At 34.2% G+C, this 18555-nt stretch overlaps 1 protein-coding gene across 5 annotated transcripts in view; it reads right to left on the bottom strand.

Annotated features, from left to right (window-relative positions):
• Nucleotides 1–18555, bottom strand: part of DPP10 (dipeptidyl peptidase like 10) — a gene marked incomplete at both ends in the record, with an annotated part of 1314496 nt that overhangs the window by 44608 nt on the left and 1251333 nt on the right. For all 5 annotated transcript variants that reach the window (XM_082631553.1, XM_082631552.1, XM_082631551.1 and 2 more), the window contains 4 exons: nucleotides 6291–6338; nucleotides 8037–8158; nucleotides 11102–11149; nucleotides 11568–11659. In XM_082631553.1, coding sequence (XP_082487679.1) covers nucleotides 6291–6338; nucleotides 8037–8158; nucleotides 11102–11149; nucleotides 11568–11659 — 310 coding nt within the window. The remainder of the gene's footprint in view (nucleotides 1–6290; nucleotides 6339–8036; nucleotides 8159–11101; nucleotides 11150–11567; nucleotides 11660–18555) is intronic.

The following is an 18555-nucleotide window of genomic DNA, read 5'->3' on the forward strand; positions in this document are numbered from 1 at the left end:
CTTGTGATTGGTCTGTTCATATTTTCTATTTCTTCCTGGTTCAGTCTTGGAAGGGTATACCTTTCTAAGAATTTGTCCATTTCTTCCAGGTTGTCCATTTTATTGGCATAGAGTTGCTTGTAGTAGTCTCTTAGGATGCTTTGTATTTCTGCAGTGTCTGTTGTAACTTATCCTTTTTCATTTCTAATTTTATTGATTTGAGTCCTCTCCCTCTTTTTTTGATGAGTCTGGCTAATGGTTTATCAATTTTGTTTTCTTTCTCAAGGAACCAGCTTTTAGTTTTATTTATTCTTGCTATTGTTTTCTTTGTTTCTATTTCATTTATTTCTGCTCTGATCTTTATGATTTCCTTCTTTCTGCTAACTTTGGGTTTTGTTTGTTCTTCTTTCTCTAGTTCCTTTAGGTGTAACATTAGATTGTTTAATTGAGATTTTTCTTGTTTCTTGAGGTAGGCTTGTATAGCTATAAACTTCCCTCTTGGAACTGCTTTTGCTGTATCCCATAGGTTTTGCATCAGCATGTTTTCATTGTCATTTGTCTCTAGGTATTTTTTGATTTCCTCTTTGATCTCTTCAGTGATCTCTTGGTTATTTAGTAACGTATTGTTTAGCTTCCATGTGTTTGTGTTTTTTACATTTTTTCCCCTGTAATTGATTTCTAATCTCATAGCGTTGTGGTCAGAAAAGATGCTTGATATGAATTCAATTTTCTTAAATTTACTATGGCTTGATTTGTGACCCAAGATATGATCTATCATGGAAAATGTTCCATGCACACTTGAGAGAAAGTAAAATCTACTGTTTTTGGATGGAATGTCCTAGAAATATCAATTAAATCTATCTGGTCTATTGTGGTATTTAAAGCTTGTGTTTCCTTATTAATTTTCTGTTTGGATGATCTGTCCATTGGTGAAAGTGGGGTGTTGAAGTCCCCTACTATGGGTGTGTTACTGTCGATTTCCCCTTTTATGGCTGTTAGTATTTGCCTTATGTATTGAGGTGCTCCTATGTTGGGTGCATAAATATTTACAATTGTTATATCTTCTTCTTGGATTGATCCCTTGATCATTATGTAGTGTCCTTCTTTGTCTCTTGTAACATTCTTTATTTTTAAAGTCTATTTTATCTGATATGAGTATTGCTACTCCAGCTTTCTTTTGATTTCCATTTGCGTGGAATATCTTTTTCCATCTCCTCACTTTCAGTCTGTATGTGTCCCTAGGTCTGAAGTGGGTCTCTTGTAGACAGCATATATAGGGAGTCTTGTCTTTGTATCCATTCAGCAAGCCTGTGTCTTTTGGTTGGAGCATTTAATCCATTCACGTTTAAGGTAATTATCGATATGTATGTTCCTATGACCATTTTCCTAATTGTTTTGGGTTTGTTTTTGTAGGTCCTTTTCTTCTCTTGTGTTTTCCACTTAGAGGAGTTCTGTTAGCATTTGTTGTAGAGCTGGTTTGGTGGGGCTGAATTCTCTTAGCTTTTGCTTGTCTGTAAAGCTTTTGATTTCTCCATCGAATCTGGATGAGGTCCTTGCTGGGTAGAGTAATCTTGGTTGTAGGTTCTTCCCTTTCATCACTTTAAGTATAGCATGCCACTCCCTTCTGGCTTGTAGAGTTTCTGCTGAGAAATCAGCTGTTAACCTTATCAGAGTTCCCTTGTATGTAATTGTCATTTTTCCCTTGCTGCTTTCAATAATTTTTCTTTGTCTTTAATTTTTGCCAGTTTGATTACTATGTGTCTCACTGTGTTTCTCCTTGGATTTATCCCATATGGCACTCTCTGTACTTCCTGGACTTGGGTGGCTACTTCCTTTTCCATGTTAGGGAAGTTTTTGACTATAATCTCTTCAAATATTTTCTCAGGTTCTTTCTCTCTCTCTTCTCCTTCTGGGACCCCTATAACGTGAATGTTGTTGTGTTTAATGTTGTCCCAGAGGTCTCTTAGGCTGTCTTCATTTCTTTTCATTCTTTTTTCTTTATTCTGTTCCACAGCAGTGAATTCCACCATTCTGTCTTCCAGGTCACTTATCCATTCTTCTGCCTCAGTTATTCTTCTATTGATTCCTTCTAGTGTAGTTTTCATTTCAGTTATTGTATTGTTCATCTTTGTTTTTTTGTTCTTTAATTCTTCTGGGTCTTTGTTAAACATTTCTTGCATCTTCTCGATCTTTGCCTCCATTCTTTTTCTGAGGTCCTGGGTCATCTTCACTATCATTATTCTGAATTCTCTTTCTGGAAGATTGCTTATCTCCATTTCATTTAGTTTTTCTGGGGTTTTATCTTGTTCCTTCATCTGGAACATAGCCCTCTGCCTTTTCATCTTGTCTATCTTTCTGTGAATGTGGTTTTTGTTCCATAGGCTGCAGGATTGTAATTCTTCTTGATTCTGCTGTCTGCCCTCTGGTGGATGAGGCTATCTATGAGGCTTGTGCAAGTTTCCTGATGGCAGAGACTGGTGGTGGGTAGAGCTGGATGTTGCTCTGGTGGGCAGAGCTCAGTAAAACTTTAATCCACTTGTCTGCTGATGGGTGGGGCTGGGTTCCCTTCCTGTTGGTTGTTTGGCCTGAGGTGACCTAACACTGGAGCCTAGCTGGGCTGTTTGTTGGAGCTAATGGTGGACTCCGGGAGGGCTCACACCAAGGAGTACTTCCCAGAACTTCTGCTGCCAGTGTCCTTGTCCTCACAGTGAGGCACAGCCACCCCCTGCCTCTGCAGGAGACCCTCCAACACTAGCAGGTAGGTCTGGTTCAGTCTCCTACGGGGTCACTGCTCTTTCCCCTGGGTTCCAATGCACACACTACTTTGTGTGTGCCCCAGTGCTGTCGAAGTCCTGCATCAAATCCTGCTAGTCTTCAAAGTCTGATTCTCTAGGAATTCCTCCTCCCATTGCCAGACCCCCAGGTTGGGAAGCCTGACGTGGGTCTCAGAACCTTCACTCCAGTGGGTGGACTTCTGTAGTATAAGTGTTCTCCAGTTTGTGAGTCACCCACCCAGCAGTTATCAGATTTGATTTTATTGTGATTGTGCCCTTCCTACCATTTCACTGAGGCTTCTCCTTTGTCTTTGGATGTGGGGTATCTTCTTCGGTGAGTTCCAATGTCTTCCTGTCGATGACTGTTCAGCAGTTAGTTGTGATTCTGGTATTCTCGAAAGAGGGAGTGAGAGCATGTCCTTCTATTCTGCCATCTTGAACCAATCTCGTCACTGAACATTTTAATGGAGGGTTTCTTTTTCATTATAAAGGTAATATATATTCATTATAGAACATAAGGAAAATACTTAAGAAAAAAGAACAAAAAATCAACTGAAAGGCTGCCAGGCAAATACAAGACTTTTACTGTTTGCAAATATTGTCTTCTGGAATTTTAATATGCATTTTCAAATAATTTTGTTTAAGTGGCATAAATATTTGAACTCCTTAATCACTTAGAAGTATAGCTTAAACAGTTTTGAAGAATTGACTTTTTAAAACGTATTTTTATTTTTAATCCTAGTGGGGAACTCTATTAGAACTCTATTAGAACAATTTGATGAAATTTTAATAAAGGAGTATTTACAAATATAGGACAAAGGGCAGGGAGGTCATAAGGGGTAGTACCATAACCCAGGGCTTATGGCAAGGGCTAGGCCAGCAGGTCAAGAGGAGAGAGCAGTTACTTGGAGTTGGTTGCATGAAAGATCCACAGTGACCTTCACCCAAGAGTCAGAGCAGCTTAGGTGACTCCACAGGGATAGCACTGGAGAAATACAGACTCCAAAGTCACTTTTCTGCCTCTCTTCAGTTACCTATAGGATTCACTTTAGCTGGATCCAATTGGCAGCCAAATGGCAGCAGAACTTAAGTCATCAGGACAAACTCCTGCTGGAGTAGAGACCATGGGAGAGAATAACAGTTAAGAGTGGCTCTGAAGAGACAAATGGAAGATATTCAGGGCACAAATCAGTATTCCATTAAAGTTTATTTACAAATCACCCCCTTTTATTATTTTTATTATGTTTTTTCACTAGCATCAGTAGCATGGTTATAGTTTTCTCTCTTTTTTGATTACTTCTCTTTTTTGGTTACTTTATTTCAGATGTCAAGAGAAAAATAACTAAAAAGAAAAAGTATTGGTCTCTTCCTCATGGTGTCTTAAAACATGAATGTGTAAGGTACCAGCTGAAGCAGTAGCACTCAATCCATCACATTATAATTAAATATCTCTTCAGTATAAACTATTAAAAGGAAAAATATAGGGTAAATAGATATAAAGGATTTAATGCTTATGGTTGAGTTATTTTTTTCCAAAAGATTTGCTGTAATTTATATTTCTACCAGCATTTTGTGAGAGCCTCATTATATCCTCATTCGCAATGTAAATTTTTTGATGTTATTAATTTGTTAGGAAAAATTACTTGGCAGTGTTTTACTTTGCATTTCTTTGATAACTGGTGGTTTAAAGGTTTTCCATGTTTGTTAAAAATTTTCATTTTTCAATACACTTTTCATGCTTTATTCTACTTCGTGTGGCCCCAAAATGAGTTATGACTGATTCATTAGTTTAATGAATATTAACCTGAAGATCCATTAACCCAAAGATTTACTTGTAATCAAATGTAAATTTTATCTCAATAAATAATTGTCTTTTGAAAAGAAAATTAAGCACCTGATCACTGTTCACAGCCCTTTTTGTTTTTCTTGATCCTGAGACTATCAGAATTCACTTATAAATGAGAAAATCAGAAAGATTTCCCTCAGAGGAAAGTGTGTCACGATTTGCAACAAAAGTTATTAGAAAACAACATTGCCTTTTAACACTAGAATGAAATTAATTAAAGTCAGGTTGAGGATTTAAAAAATATATCATTTTGGCAGAATATGCAATGTAACACAAATAGTTGCTGTTTATTGAGTGTCTCCTATGTTGCAAATGTATCTCATCCTCACAGAAAATTCATTTGCTATTTTTTTTACAAGGAAATTGATTCTATGAGATTATATCCACAAAAGGTATGTGGTGGACTCACTTTATACACTAATATTTCTATCTGTGAAATTCAACCTTATTTCTATTTTATCAAATAAACTGTATTTGTTATCATTATTGTTGCCATTAGTGTTAATATTCAACAGATTTAATTTGCTTACCATAACCACTTTAGGATTTACACTAAGAAGAAACTAAAAGATGTGCTAACTGATTTCCAACCACACAGAACTCCATAACTATTTAGGAGTTTTGTCTTTCTCTAGAATAGGCAGGAAGTCTCCATATGGTGGTATTTGAAGAGTATAAAAGGTCTTTCTGTGTCCTCTAAAAATGATATTTGTCATTCAACATTTTACTTTTATTCCTGTCTCTCCTTTAAGTCAAAGCATTTAAGTAAGGGTACTACTTAAACCTAAGTATGTGATGAGACAGACAAAAACACAGTAGAATGAGCTGCCATTGTATGGTAGTGATAATAAACCCTATTCTGGAGTCAGACGATCTTATTTGATTCCTGGCTCTGCCACCTATTACATTAGAGTGACTCTAGCCAAGTTTTTTAACCTCTTTGTGGCTCAGTTCCCTCATCTGTTAAAAGAGGATAATAAAATTAACAACATCGGGGGTGTTCTGAGGAGTAAATATGTTAATAAATATAAGCCTCATTTACTAGATTATGGTAAATCATTAGAGCATGAGAGTGTTGATTAAATAAAGTTTTTAAATGAAAGAAGGAAAAGAAGGATAGATGAAAAGAAGGAAACATGGAGGCAGGAAGCAACCTGGCTATTCATTTTTAAGATCAGCTCAGCCATGTTTGTATTTATACACTCTACTATTAAAGTTCTTAAACACACTGACCGCATCTTACTAGCAATGAACACCCAGTCTCTGTCATATTGCCTGATAAAGTAAGTCCTCACTCAACAGATGATGGACAATTGAATAATTTTTCCCAAAAGCAAATTTGTTGCTCTGGAGGAATAATCTATATGAGGCTCAAGAAAGAATGAGCCAGAATATAAGGGGCCAGTAGGCTGAAATATATCTAAATGAGTCTCATCAATCACTCCTCATTCCATTAAGATTCAGTAGATAGCCTATTTCAGGCATATAAGAACCAACTCCAATTGTAACATGGCTCAAACCATTTGCTTTAATGTTTCTCTTACACACACAAGGTCAAGTTGATGGTGCCTATGCTACTTTCTCCAGGCTGGGGCCTCCTTTGAAGAAGGCTCTATAGAGTACAACAGTCAGAATAAATAATATAATACTAAGGACCAATGCCAACCATGATGTTGTGTTCATGTACTTACTTGCTGGGTTGTCCGTGCCATGTAGGCTGACCACTGGAACCCCTGGACCTAAATTTTAGAAATGTATGTATAAACATTTTAAAGACATCTAAGTAATAACTACTGGAAGATTACATGATAGAGTTCTTTTTTCCAAATATAAGCATTTCATAGTTAAAACATAATGAAACAGAAACCCGATTATTAGATTTCATTCCTTTCTATGGATATTTTATTCAGAGAAGTAAGAATATACGGGGAAAGAAACTATTTGCAGGATTACTGTTACAATTCTCCCTTCTCCAAAATGCCCTATACTTCTATAGTTCTATGGTTTTAGCCAATCTTATGCACTCTACTCTCTTTTTATCTAGTCTTTTATAGAATCGTCACTGATGTTCAGAAAGTTGATTCACAACCCTCATCCACTCATCCAAGATTAAATTCTATTACCACTTAGCCAAGAAAGAAAGAATGCATGTATATTAGAGGTATTTTGGCACAGTGGTTAAGAATCCACCTGCCAATGCAGGAGACAAGGGTTCAAGCCCTGGTCTGGGAAGATCCCACATGCCACGGAGCAACCAAATCCGTGCACCACAACTACTGAGGCTGTGCTCTAGAGCCCGGTTTGCAGGGCAGAAATAGAGACACAGATGTAGAGAACAAACGTATGGACACCAAGGGGGGAAAGTGGTGGGGGGGTGGCGGTGGTGGGATGAACTGGGAGATGGGGATTGACATGTATATATACATTAATATGCATAAAACAGATAAATAATAAGAACCTGCTGTATAAAAAAATAAATAAAATAAAATTCTAAAATTTTGAAAAATAAAAGCAAAAAAAAATTTCACCCACAAGATAAATTAAAACTTGGAACTAATTATATATTACTTTTAAAAATACATTAACTGGAATTGTTAATTATTTCAAATATACTGGATAATTCAAGTGTAACCATAAGATGTTATCTTAAAACTTCACTTCTCTAAGGAACTCTGTCTAGGGGTCTAATGGTTTTTCTCTGGTGTCATCCAACAAGTACTTCTCTTTTTTGATTACTTTATTTCAGATGTCAAGAGGAAAATAACTGAAAAGTATTGGTCTCTTCCTCATGGTGTCTTAAAACACGAATGTGTAAGGTACCAGCTGAAGCAGTAGCACTCAATCCATAACATTATAAGAGGACATCTCCCATTTCATCTCTGGGAAATACAGTATCCTATTAAAGGGACAATGATTCCTATCAGTACAACCTAGAGTTACCATACTACTATGTAAGGCTATAGCATACTGTTACCAGATAGAAGAAATAATTGGGGTGAACATAATTTCTCAAAATTTAAGGGGACTAGACCCTGGGAATTAAATTTCTATAGATCCTAAATTTCTTAACAACCAAGCCATTATTTTAATAAGGAAACTATTGCTTTTCCTAATGTCTAGGTAAATTAGTTTATTATTCTAGCTTGACTTTGCTGATGTAAATATGTTTATTCACTTTTTTAAAAGGTCCATGTCAAACAGCACTTATTGATCATGTGTATGTGCACATATTGACTTACTCCCAATTTCTGTCTTTTAAATAAAGTAATGGATACAATTTCTATCTCAATTAACCCCTAATTTATAACTTTTTAACAAAAACTTACATAAACTAAGAATATCAAATCATACAGCTAGGGTAATCATTATTAATGATAGTAACAGATACTGATCAAATAAAATGAATAAAATAAATTTTATCAGAAATCATCTATTACCTTTACAGAGTAATAAGAAATGTTGATTCATGGGACTAAAACTGGCACCAAAATATGTACATTGTTCTTTCATAAAGTTACATGAAATGCATTGACGATTCAATAATCCTTCAGTAGAAGCACTGGGGAAAGAAAAAGAAAGTTAGAAATGCTACCATTCCAGGTCCTTGAATGTGTGGTATCTATATTTAAATATTGACATAAACAAAGAAGCTACAGCATTACTTAGCTGAGGTTCCTTGTAAATTATGACTTACCATAAAAATGCAAACAAAGTCAATTCCCATTACTAATGTTAAGACATACTCATTTTTCTTCTCTGTAATAAAATTAAAATTATGTACACCTATATGAATGTAATATGTATGTATGCTTACAAAGAAACTGATTTTCACAGGATGCAATATAACATTCTTATTTATATTTTTATAGATATTTCTTTGTAAAGTCTTAAAAGAAATTACCCACAGAGACAAGCATAAAGTCACCAACAATAATATTAGTTGCAAGAACTAATGTTTTCACAAGTCACACACATATAAAAAGCTCATGATTTCCTAAATTCAACATTAGATTTTGATATTAGTGCCAGATTTTTCCCACTAAATAGCTGCACTGAATTTTTGGAAAAGAAAAGCTATTTTTGTATGATAATATATATAATGTTAATGCTCATACATACTTTGAGACATCAAGGAGACAGATAAAGAGAAAAGCACTCATCTCTTTATTTTACAAACAATGGTGCTTAAGGTTAGAGGGGTTGAAATATTAACCCAAAGTTAAATTTCATGTATAGATTCATTTATTTTGTAAATAGAGATTAATTGTAAATTATCTATGCTGCTAAATGAAAACACTGTTGATGATACATTTTTTAAAACTTGGCTGGACAAAATATTCTCAATTTCATTTTGGAACAAAACACATGGTATAGTATAGTATAGTTTACAAAGTCACAGCTTCACATTTGAAACATTTTGGGCTCATATTCCAAAATTTTCCTTTCCTAGTCAAGGTGATTAATATACTAGGCACTTAAACACATTAGCTAGTTTCACCATTATGACAAATCATACCCATTTTTTTTTCTTTTAAATTGTGGTATATACGTAAAACAACATTCAACATTTTAACCATTTTTCAAGTATATGGTTCAATGTCATTAATTACATTCACAATGTTGCACAACTATCACCACAGAAACTGAATGTGTGCCAGTCACTATTAGTCACAGCTATTTAGTGACATAACTAGAATTTAAAACCTTTTCTCTCTCTACTCTTCCATATAATTTTTCAGATCCAAGTTTCCTAAAAATTATGTTGGTATTTTCTCATTATTTGGATTATGAAATTACTAAAATAGAGAAAAGCACATTTTGGACAAAATAATGACACTGAATAGGTAGTAGTTCTGATTCTGCAGAAGCATCTAATCCCATAACTTAGATCAACCAATTATTATTTTTATAGCCTGGACAAGACAATGATTGAGTTTTCTGGGTCAAACACTAAGATTATCTTACAGTCAAGCAAACTGGCACTTGATGAGCCATTTAAAGGGAGATTTATCGGTACTATATTTTCTTTATAACACAGCCCTCTGCACTAGTACAGGTCATAGATATATTGACTTTTGTACTGCTCTGCCTCAGTCACTGGGGACATAAGACAAGCACACAAATCTAAGAACTCACTGTGATTCAAATCACATTTTAGGCTAATAAAGGGAGGAGAGAGAGGATGAGGCAGCTCTACTAGCTGAACTTAGATGAGTCTAATTTTCTGACACTGTCATTTTTCGTTAAGAGTTTTACAAAATGAGAAAAATAAAACATCAGTCCAGTATTTCCACATCTCTAAAGGATTGTTCTTGACTGCCAATATTAACCACAGTATAAGTTTCAAGAAAGATAAGCTTCAGGTAACCAAAAAGAGAAAGTGACCATTACTTTAACCAAGACCACTAAACCAAAATTAGAATCATTCTCTTTAAATAAACAGCTGTTCTTCTTTTGGAAGCCATTAGAATTGAGAACATGTGTTCCAGACTCTAAGAGAAAAAAAACAAAGAATGTGAAGATGACATATTGGGATATGTGATAAAAAGGAGAGACTGGCTTCAGATGAAAACAATTTATGCATAAATAAGAGTGTGTGGATGAATTAGAGAGAGTTAAGGTACTTGAAACATGCATTTTTACTCTCAAGGGAAAGTCTGGGCTACTTGGTAAGAATCGTTGGTGACACTTCTTCAAACATGATGAATTTCCACTGAGAATGTGCCATGGCAGTTTTAACACTTTAAAAATGGATCTGTGAAATGTAAATTAGAACGTGTATATGAGTCTATAATTGTAAGTTGCTTGCCAGACCAAAAAAAAAAAATCATTCTTGGGAGGTCCTGGTGAAAGCTTTCTGAGTGAGGAGACATTTTTAATACTAAATAGGTATGACCTTAACCCCTTTTATGAATATAACTTTTCATCCGGGAAAATTGGACAGATAAAAATAGTCCCCATCCACTGCTTTATTTTAGTAAGCAAGGACCATTCCTGGTTAAATAACAATCAATGGATTATACACATTATAGGGGGGGTGGTGGGAGAGAAACTGCCACTTGATCCACTCTACTAAATGTTCACAATGCTTTTATTTTGTTCGGGAATACATAACATGTGTACAATATTAATGCCCTGAAAATATAAATGAGGCGTAGCACAAGAAAAGCCTACTGGGAAAAATATGTAAATGCCTGTGATGTGGGTAGTTGAGAAAAGGAAGCCTCAAAAAAAAAAAAAAGATATTTTGAGACTGTAAAAACAAGTGAGGGAAAAAATAAAGGAGGAATACGATGGTCTCCATTTCAGTTCCAACTCTTTAGGTTCACAGTGGTCCAGAGCTGAGGGACTGGGCCAAGAGTGTGGGGTTTTGTCATACTGAGTTGGTTGTCTCCTAGCCATACCAAAAATGAAACTTCAGATTTCTCCATCCCATCATTATGCTGTGTAGATGGCCCCTGAGGAATCTACCTGTGCAGGAAGATCCTCTCACATTGCTTACCTGTACAGCTGCCTCCCTCTGGGAGACGACTCGGTGCTCAGAAAGTAACTGCCGATGAAAGAAAACAACACAAACATCAGGCACCAATCAATTTTTGCCACACCGAGTTTTCACCTGAATTTTCAAACTGTCAAAGAACAGGCAAGAGCTCTTCTATTATTTAACGGCAGGACTTGATCCATTTGGGAAACACATATTTTTTTCTTAAAATATTGTCACACTTTCCCATGATCTCTCTCAATCTCTCTGAGTGTGTGTGTGTGTGTGTGTGTGTGTGCGTGTGTCTGTGCAACTGTCTAAGGATCTCTCTGCGTGAAGTATAGGAGGAATCTTAAAGAAAAGGTTGTTCTTTACATGGCCAGGCTACTTGGACTAGGACCATGGTAAGCAAAATATAAATCTAGCAGAAAAGATTGCTTTTGACAACAGTGACTTCCAACCTGACTAGAGAACCAAAAACACTCACATTTTTTGCGTCGTTTCATCGTAAGCCAGGATCTTTATCACTTCCCAGTTTCCTGATGTCAGATGCCGCACAGTTATTTGCTCACTTTTACTCTGCAAAGAAATAAAATATATTGATTTTCTTCTTATTTAAATAGCATCTCTGGTCAGCACAAAAGTACAAACCGCCTGTGTCACTTTTAATTCTTTAGTTCTCAGCTAATGTTGAGTTTCTAATTTTCAATCTTAAGAATATATCCACATGCGCATAAACATAGATGTAGGTAAGATAGTGCCTTTATTCCTATGCTGTAGGAAAACCGTTCAGAAAAACATCTCCAGGTGAGGATTACGTGTGCATCATCATCTTGACATAGGAAGTCATCTGGGCATTTGGTACAGACACAGGACCTTGTTAACTCTCATCTAAATGATAGACAGCTATGCAGTTTGGAAAGCTTTAAGTAAAATATTTCAAACAAACTTCATTCCAAATAGATTCTGTTATATTATTTTAACCTTTACAGAGGTGCATTGCTATATGATTTGCTATTTTCACTCAATAATTTATTTCTGAGATCATTAAATATCATCATTATTGATGAGATCATCAATAATTTATTTCTGAGATCACATTGACCCTTGTAGCCATAGTTTATTTTCACTGCTATATGGTATTTTATTGTATGTATGAATACAGTAAAATTTATTTATTTTTTGACATTTGAGTTTTTCCAAATTTTTGCTCTTAAAAACAAGTTGTCTATGAACAGTTTTATTAATGTCTCCCGGTGCATGTGGCAGGATTTTCTTGAGATGAACACATAAATGGGATTGCTTGGTCAAAAGATAAATGTCTCCTACCTAACTCAATAGTGACATTATTTTCCAAAGTTGTGCCGATTTAGAATCTACTAGCAATGTGAGTTTCTGTTGCTCCACATTTTCTCCACTTCCTCACCAACAGTTAATTTCATCAGACTAATTTTTTGTCAAACTAATGAGTGTGAAATTGTATCTCATTCACTTCCTTTATTTTTAAGAAAATATTCAAATCTACAGAAAGGTTAATGCATAGTACATGAATACCCATAAAACCGTTACCTAGATTCACCAAACATTAACATTTTGAATATTTGCCCTCCCCCTTTCTTAATATGCTAAATCATATGAAAGGAAGTTGAAAGCATCAGACTATTCCAACTCTAAATATTTCAGTATACATCTCTCAAAATTAACAGTATTTTCTCATATAAGCAAATTGCATATCATACTTATGAATAACAATATTAATATCATATAAATATATAGTATGTATTCTAATTTCCACACTGCCCTAAGTAACCCAAATATCTCCATATCTATATATCTATATCTATCTTTCTATCTATCTACATATCTACCTATCTACATAATTGCTTTGGGTTGTCACCTCTTTAGTCTCTTTTAAAGTAAAAGTTGTCCTATCTTTTCTTGAGTTCTACAACATTGACCATTTTGGGGGTGGGGATTGCTGTGGCATGTGGCATGTGGAATTTCCCTGACCAGGGACTGAACCCGTGTCCCCTTCATTGGAAGCGTGGAGTCTTAACCACTGGACCGCCAGGGTAGTCCACACTGACCATTTTTAAGACTCTTGGTCCAGTGATCTGATACGTAGAGCATTTTTGATTTATCTGATTTTTTAAAATGATATAATTTAGGCTAATATTTTTGGCAAGAATATTATATAGGCGATATTGGATACCTCTTATGCTTCATATTAGGAGACACACCATTACACTTCTTCCCACTCTTAACAATGCTGTTTACAAGGTAACTGATATATGTTCACTGTAAAGTACATTTTGCCCTGTAGTTAAAAGTGGGATGACGCTTGCACATTACATGAATAGCTTTTCCTCCATGAACTTTCCACTCAGTAGTTTTGGCATCCATTCATGACCTTTCCCTGAGCAAATTATCATTTGGAAGTGATTTTCTAACCAACATCCATTCTATATTTATTAGGTGGTATTCGTCTGTAAAAAGAACTTTCCCTACTTTTTCCCCCTCACATGTGTTCATTCTCTTTATCTCCCTCTTCCTCATACTATTATAAACATTTTTAACCTGATGTGTTACATTCCATTACTGTTATTTTGTTGTTGTTGTTGTCATTCTTTATGATGCTGAAATTGACAAACTTTGGTTAGTGGGACCCCTTCAAGCTAACCTCTCTATTCTTTGGAAATGATTATGTTAGTTTTAGAGCACTTCCTTGTTTTCTGCACAGTAAGATGTTCTAAGATCACTTCTTATCTCCCATATCCATGATCAATAATTTCTCCAAGGAATATTTTCTACTGGATTATGATATTTAGATATCAAGATCTGGGCTTAGGTGTGCTCATTACTACTCTAATGTTATTAGTTCTGGACCTTTTCAGAGGAGATAGATAGGCAGCCAGACAGATGTCCATATGTTCTCTGTGTGTAGGTGTATGTGTGTGTTCTTAGTCACACCTCAATTAAAATTCGTAACAGTTTGATTTACATTTAGGTGCATTATCTTCTCTTAGTATTTCAATTTAAGCTTTGATATCCTCATTCTTTTTATTTTAAAATATGTACATGGTCAAAAATAAAGTATAAATATGTGTATATATACATTGACAGAAGTCTTGATCTCACCCCATTCTCGTCACATAGAAAAAACTTTTCTTCATTTGGTTCTTATTTATCCTTCTTTTCTGGGGGTAGACTTTTATAATTTAAAAATTAATATTTGATTACTAAAAATATAAATGCTAATCTAATTACATATATATGTACAAATTAGAGAGATTGTGGGACGTGCTCTATATCAATCGTTATATAACATCTTCTTTTTAATTCTAAAATAGTTCTGCCTTGTGTGGGTGTACTATACTTCATTCAACTAGCCTCCAATAATGCAAATAATCTATAGTGATTATTATCTCAAATAATGCTTTAGTGATTAACCCTGTGTATATGTTTGTTTGTGGTTTAATGTGTAGGGAAATATCTTCAGGATATATTCCTCCATAGGGAAAGTACCCTTCTGCACATCTACCAGTAATGTATAAGGTGCCTGTTTTCCGATGGACATATAATGACCTACAGAAATGATCCCTGAAAGTACAGTCTTCCCATGAACATGTTACAGAACACGTTGTTCATTGTTTGAATTTTTGCTAATCTGACAAGTGAGAAATGTTGCTGTGGTAGATGCTATGATACACCAACCAGAACTCCCTTCTAGAAGGAAGGACCTACCTCTCCAGTAGTTAGAAGTCCTGCTGGAAGAAGGCCCTCAGCTGTCAGTCTGGGGACGGCCTGAACTGAAGAAAATGGCCTCACCCAAGATCATACCTCTTTTCAACAGCCCTGATCAATATTGGGATATAGAAGCTCTGCCCTCTTGCTCTAACTTGGGACTTCTCCGAAGGGCTCTCCCAGTGCAGAACTCTCTGTGGGCTTAGCTGAAACCTTCATTCAGATGGCTCTGCCACTCAAATTCTTCTGCCCAATGTTGCTTTCTTTTCCTCCTTTCCAGAGTTACTGATCTCCGTAATACCTGGCCTGCAGGCTAATCTTTCTTTCACAGTTGGCTTCCTGTGACACTCAACTTATGACAGGTATATTAGTGTATTTCCATCTTGCATTTCGCTTGGAAGAAAAGTTGAGCATCTCTATTTATCTATATATGTACAAATGCTTATATATATACATATAATGTATAATATATAATAAGCCATTTGCATAATTGTTTTATCTGACTCTCTGTTAATGTTTGTCTGTTATCTATTTGATCAGATTTCTTTGTATTCTGGTCTTATTTATTTCTTAAGAGCTCTTTGTGTCTTTATATCCATTTATGTGAGGTATATGCTACAAATATATTCTCCTGGTTTGTCATTTTGTGTTGACATTGGTTATGATAGCATTTTACCCCAATTTTTTTTCTGTTCTTTATAAAATCAAGTTTACCAACGTATTCTTATATTACTTCTAAGTGATGATGCGTAGTTTAAAGGCTTTCTTCAAACTAAGGTTACAAAGAATTTACTGATGTTTTCTCTTAGTACAGGTAAGATTTAATTTTTAAAGTTAGAGCTTTGTCATTTTAGAGTTATGGTGGTAGTCTGGAACTACTTTTATCTTTTTCCTAAAGGGATACTGAGTTTTCCTAAAATGATTTTATAAAAACTTTATTTTTTCAGTGGTTTGAAATGCCACCTTTATTATATATGAAATTTTCATATGTACCTGAGTCTATTTCTGTACTGTCTATACTATACATTTATCTCTGTTAAGTCACGTCCCAATACCACACATTTTAGTTATAGATTTTTTTTAACATCCATATTATTTAGGACTCACACCCACTCATTGTTCTTTTTATTAGGATTTCCCTAGATAATACTACATTTTTATTTTCCCAAAGAAGCTTAAAAATAAGCATATCTAGTTCAAGCAAATAAAAACTTACTGGAATATCTTATTGGGATACTATTAATTTTATAATTAATACTGATCTTATGATCTTCAGTTACTTTTTAGAAGAACATAGATATTTTTCCATTTGTTCAAGTCTACTTTATGTCTTTCCAGAATGTTTTAATGTTGTCCTCATATGGGTTTTGTACATTTCATATAATTTCATTTTCATATTTATTACTAAGTATTTTATATTTTGCTGCTATTGTCTAAAGGCCTCTCTCTTCCATTATACCTTCTAATTGGTTATTGTTTGCAAATAATGAAAGCTATTGATTTCTGTATGCTAAATAATGTTTAGTGCTGTCTCACTAAATGCTTTTTCCAAATCTTACAGCTGGTTGTTTATTCTTGTCTCATTAACTAATACCTCCCAAATCATTTTACATAATAGTGGAGATAGTGTGCATCCTCCCTTGCTCCTGACCTTGATGGGAATGACACCAGATTGGCTTTTGGGCTGAGGTATACATGTTTTATCACTTTAAGAAATTATCCCCAATTCATATATATATATATATATATATATATATATATATATATATATATATATATATATATATTTGTTTTTTTAACCAGAAATAGGTACTAAATTTTGTAAAAGGCTTTTACAGCAACTACAAAGAAAACCTATTCTACAGACAATTTAAATTTTGTTGGCATTGCCTTTGAAAGTCTAATAAGATTATTTATGAAATCATGTGGGCCTGGTGCTCACTTGTGGTGTAGTTCTTTGATAACATTCTGCTTCTTCTATGTCATTAATCAGTTTAAGCTCTGCATCTCTCCTGGGGACAGTTCTAAGTGTATTTCTTCATGAAATTTTTCATTTCATCTAAATTTTCAAACGAGTTGACACAGAGTTCTGCAAAATATTCTCTTACGATTTATTCAAATGCCCTTTGTTTATTTCCCATTAGCCACTTCTAATTTTATACCAGTTTGCTTTCTCCCTCTTTTTCTTTGATTGGATAAGTGTGTGTCTTGTCTCCTGTGTGTGTGTGTGTGTGTGTGCACGCATTTCAAAGGGTAAACATTATTTTTTCACTTATTAGTTCTACCTTTTTCTATTTCTAAACTACTTCATTTCTGCTTCAAATTTAATCATTCCCACTTTTCTAATGTATGCTGCATTTTGCTGATAATTTTCTATTTGAGTTGGAAATTCAACTTATTTCATTCTTCCATTTTCATTTTTATAAGTTTGCTAAGTTACGATTTTTATTCTGACAACATATTCTGATATAAAGTGTTGCCATTCTTTTTCTTATTATTATTTTATAAATTTTGGAATTTTGACTTGAATTCTCCAGTAAATTGTTTAATTAGATTTACTTTAAAAACTACTTAGTTGGAAAACCTGTTAAATATATTATTGATTTCTAGGCATATTACTTTGTGATTATAGCATGCTTTTATTTAATTTCTAATTTGTAGAACTTACGGAGCTTTTTAGATGGATGACCTGATGAATGTTCAACTTTTGACAAAGTTCCACCTACATTTGAAACAGATATATAATATCTCTTGTTTAGATGTGTTCAAACATAAATACATAAATACACACATTATATATGCTATATCTATAACCTTACTTAATTTTTTGTCCACTTGACTCAGTTTGAACTGAGAATGAATGGTACAATAAGGTTTCCACATATTAAGTAGTTTCTGGCATTTCTGTTTTATAAAGGTAGCCATCTATCTGGGGCATAGATACAGACAATTGACTATTATATCTTCCTTGTGATTTGTGGCCTTGAACATTATAAAGCATCTTCTTTTGGTGGTCTTAATGCTTTGCAACATGAAAGCAGCTCTTCTTGTTATCAGGATTTTAGCCTTTCTGAATCATTTTGTTTAAGATGTATATTTTGCATAAAAGATTGAACTGGATTCTGTTTCATGAGCCAATCTAAAAAATATTTTTAAAATTTTGGGACATAAGTTAGGCCAATTTACATTTATTGGTATGACTGATACCCTTCTAAAAACTCTATCATATTTTATATGTTTATTTTGAATATTATGTTTAATGAGATTTTTGTAGGCAGTCTTTTTGTAGTCTGTTTAGTGTTTTGAAATCCAGTGTTAGGTTTTATTTTAACTTTAAATGTCATCTTTATATTAATACCTTTAATAATATTTTTCCACCACCACCACCCTCCAAAGATACTCTGTGTTTCTAGAACATTTTTTTGTTGTTCTGGTTTGTCATTGGATTATGGTTTTAAATGTTACCTGTCTTCCAATGTTTTGCTTATCTTCTATAAAAATGCCAATTAAATATCAGGTGGATCTTATTTCCTTGTCTTACCTACTTAAATCAGATCCCTTCTACTTTATTTCTTTCTATTGGCTGTTTTTATGGGTCTTCTTGCTATCCATTAGTACATTTTCAGAAATATCTATTTACCAGTGGTCATCTTTCAATTAATTATTTCTGTTATTTTTTTGTATTATCTTTTCCATTTCCTTCCTGAAATCTGTCACTTTTTGGTTTACAA

Source organism: Mesoplodon mirus (assembly GCF_964341445.2).
Source record: "Mesoplodon mirus genome assembly, chromosome: 8".
Classification (NCBI taxonomy): domain Eukaryota; kingdom Metazoa; phylum Chordata; class Mammalia; order Artiodactyla; family Ziphiidae; genus Mesoplodon; species Mesoplodon mirus.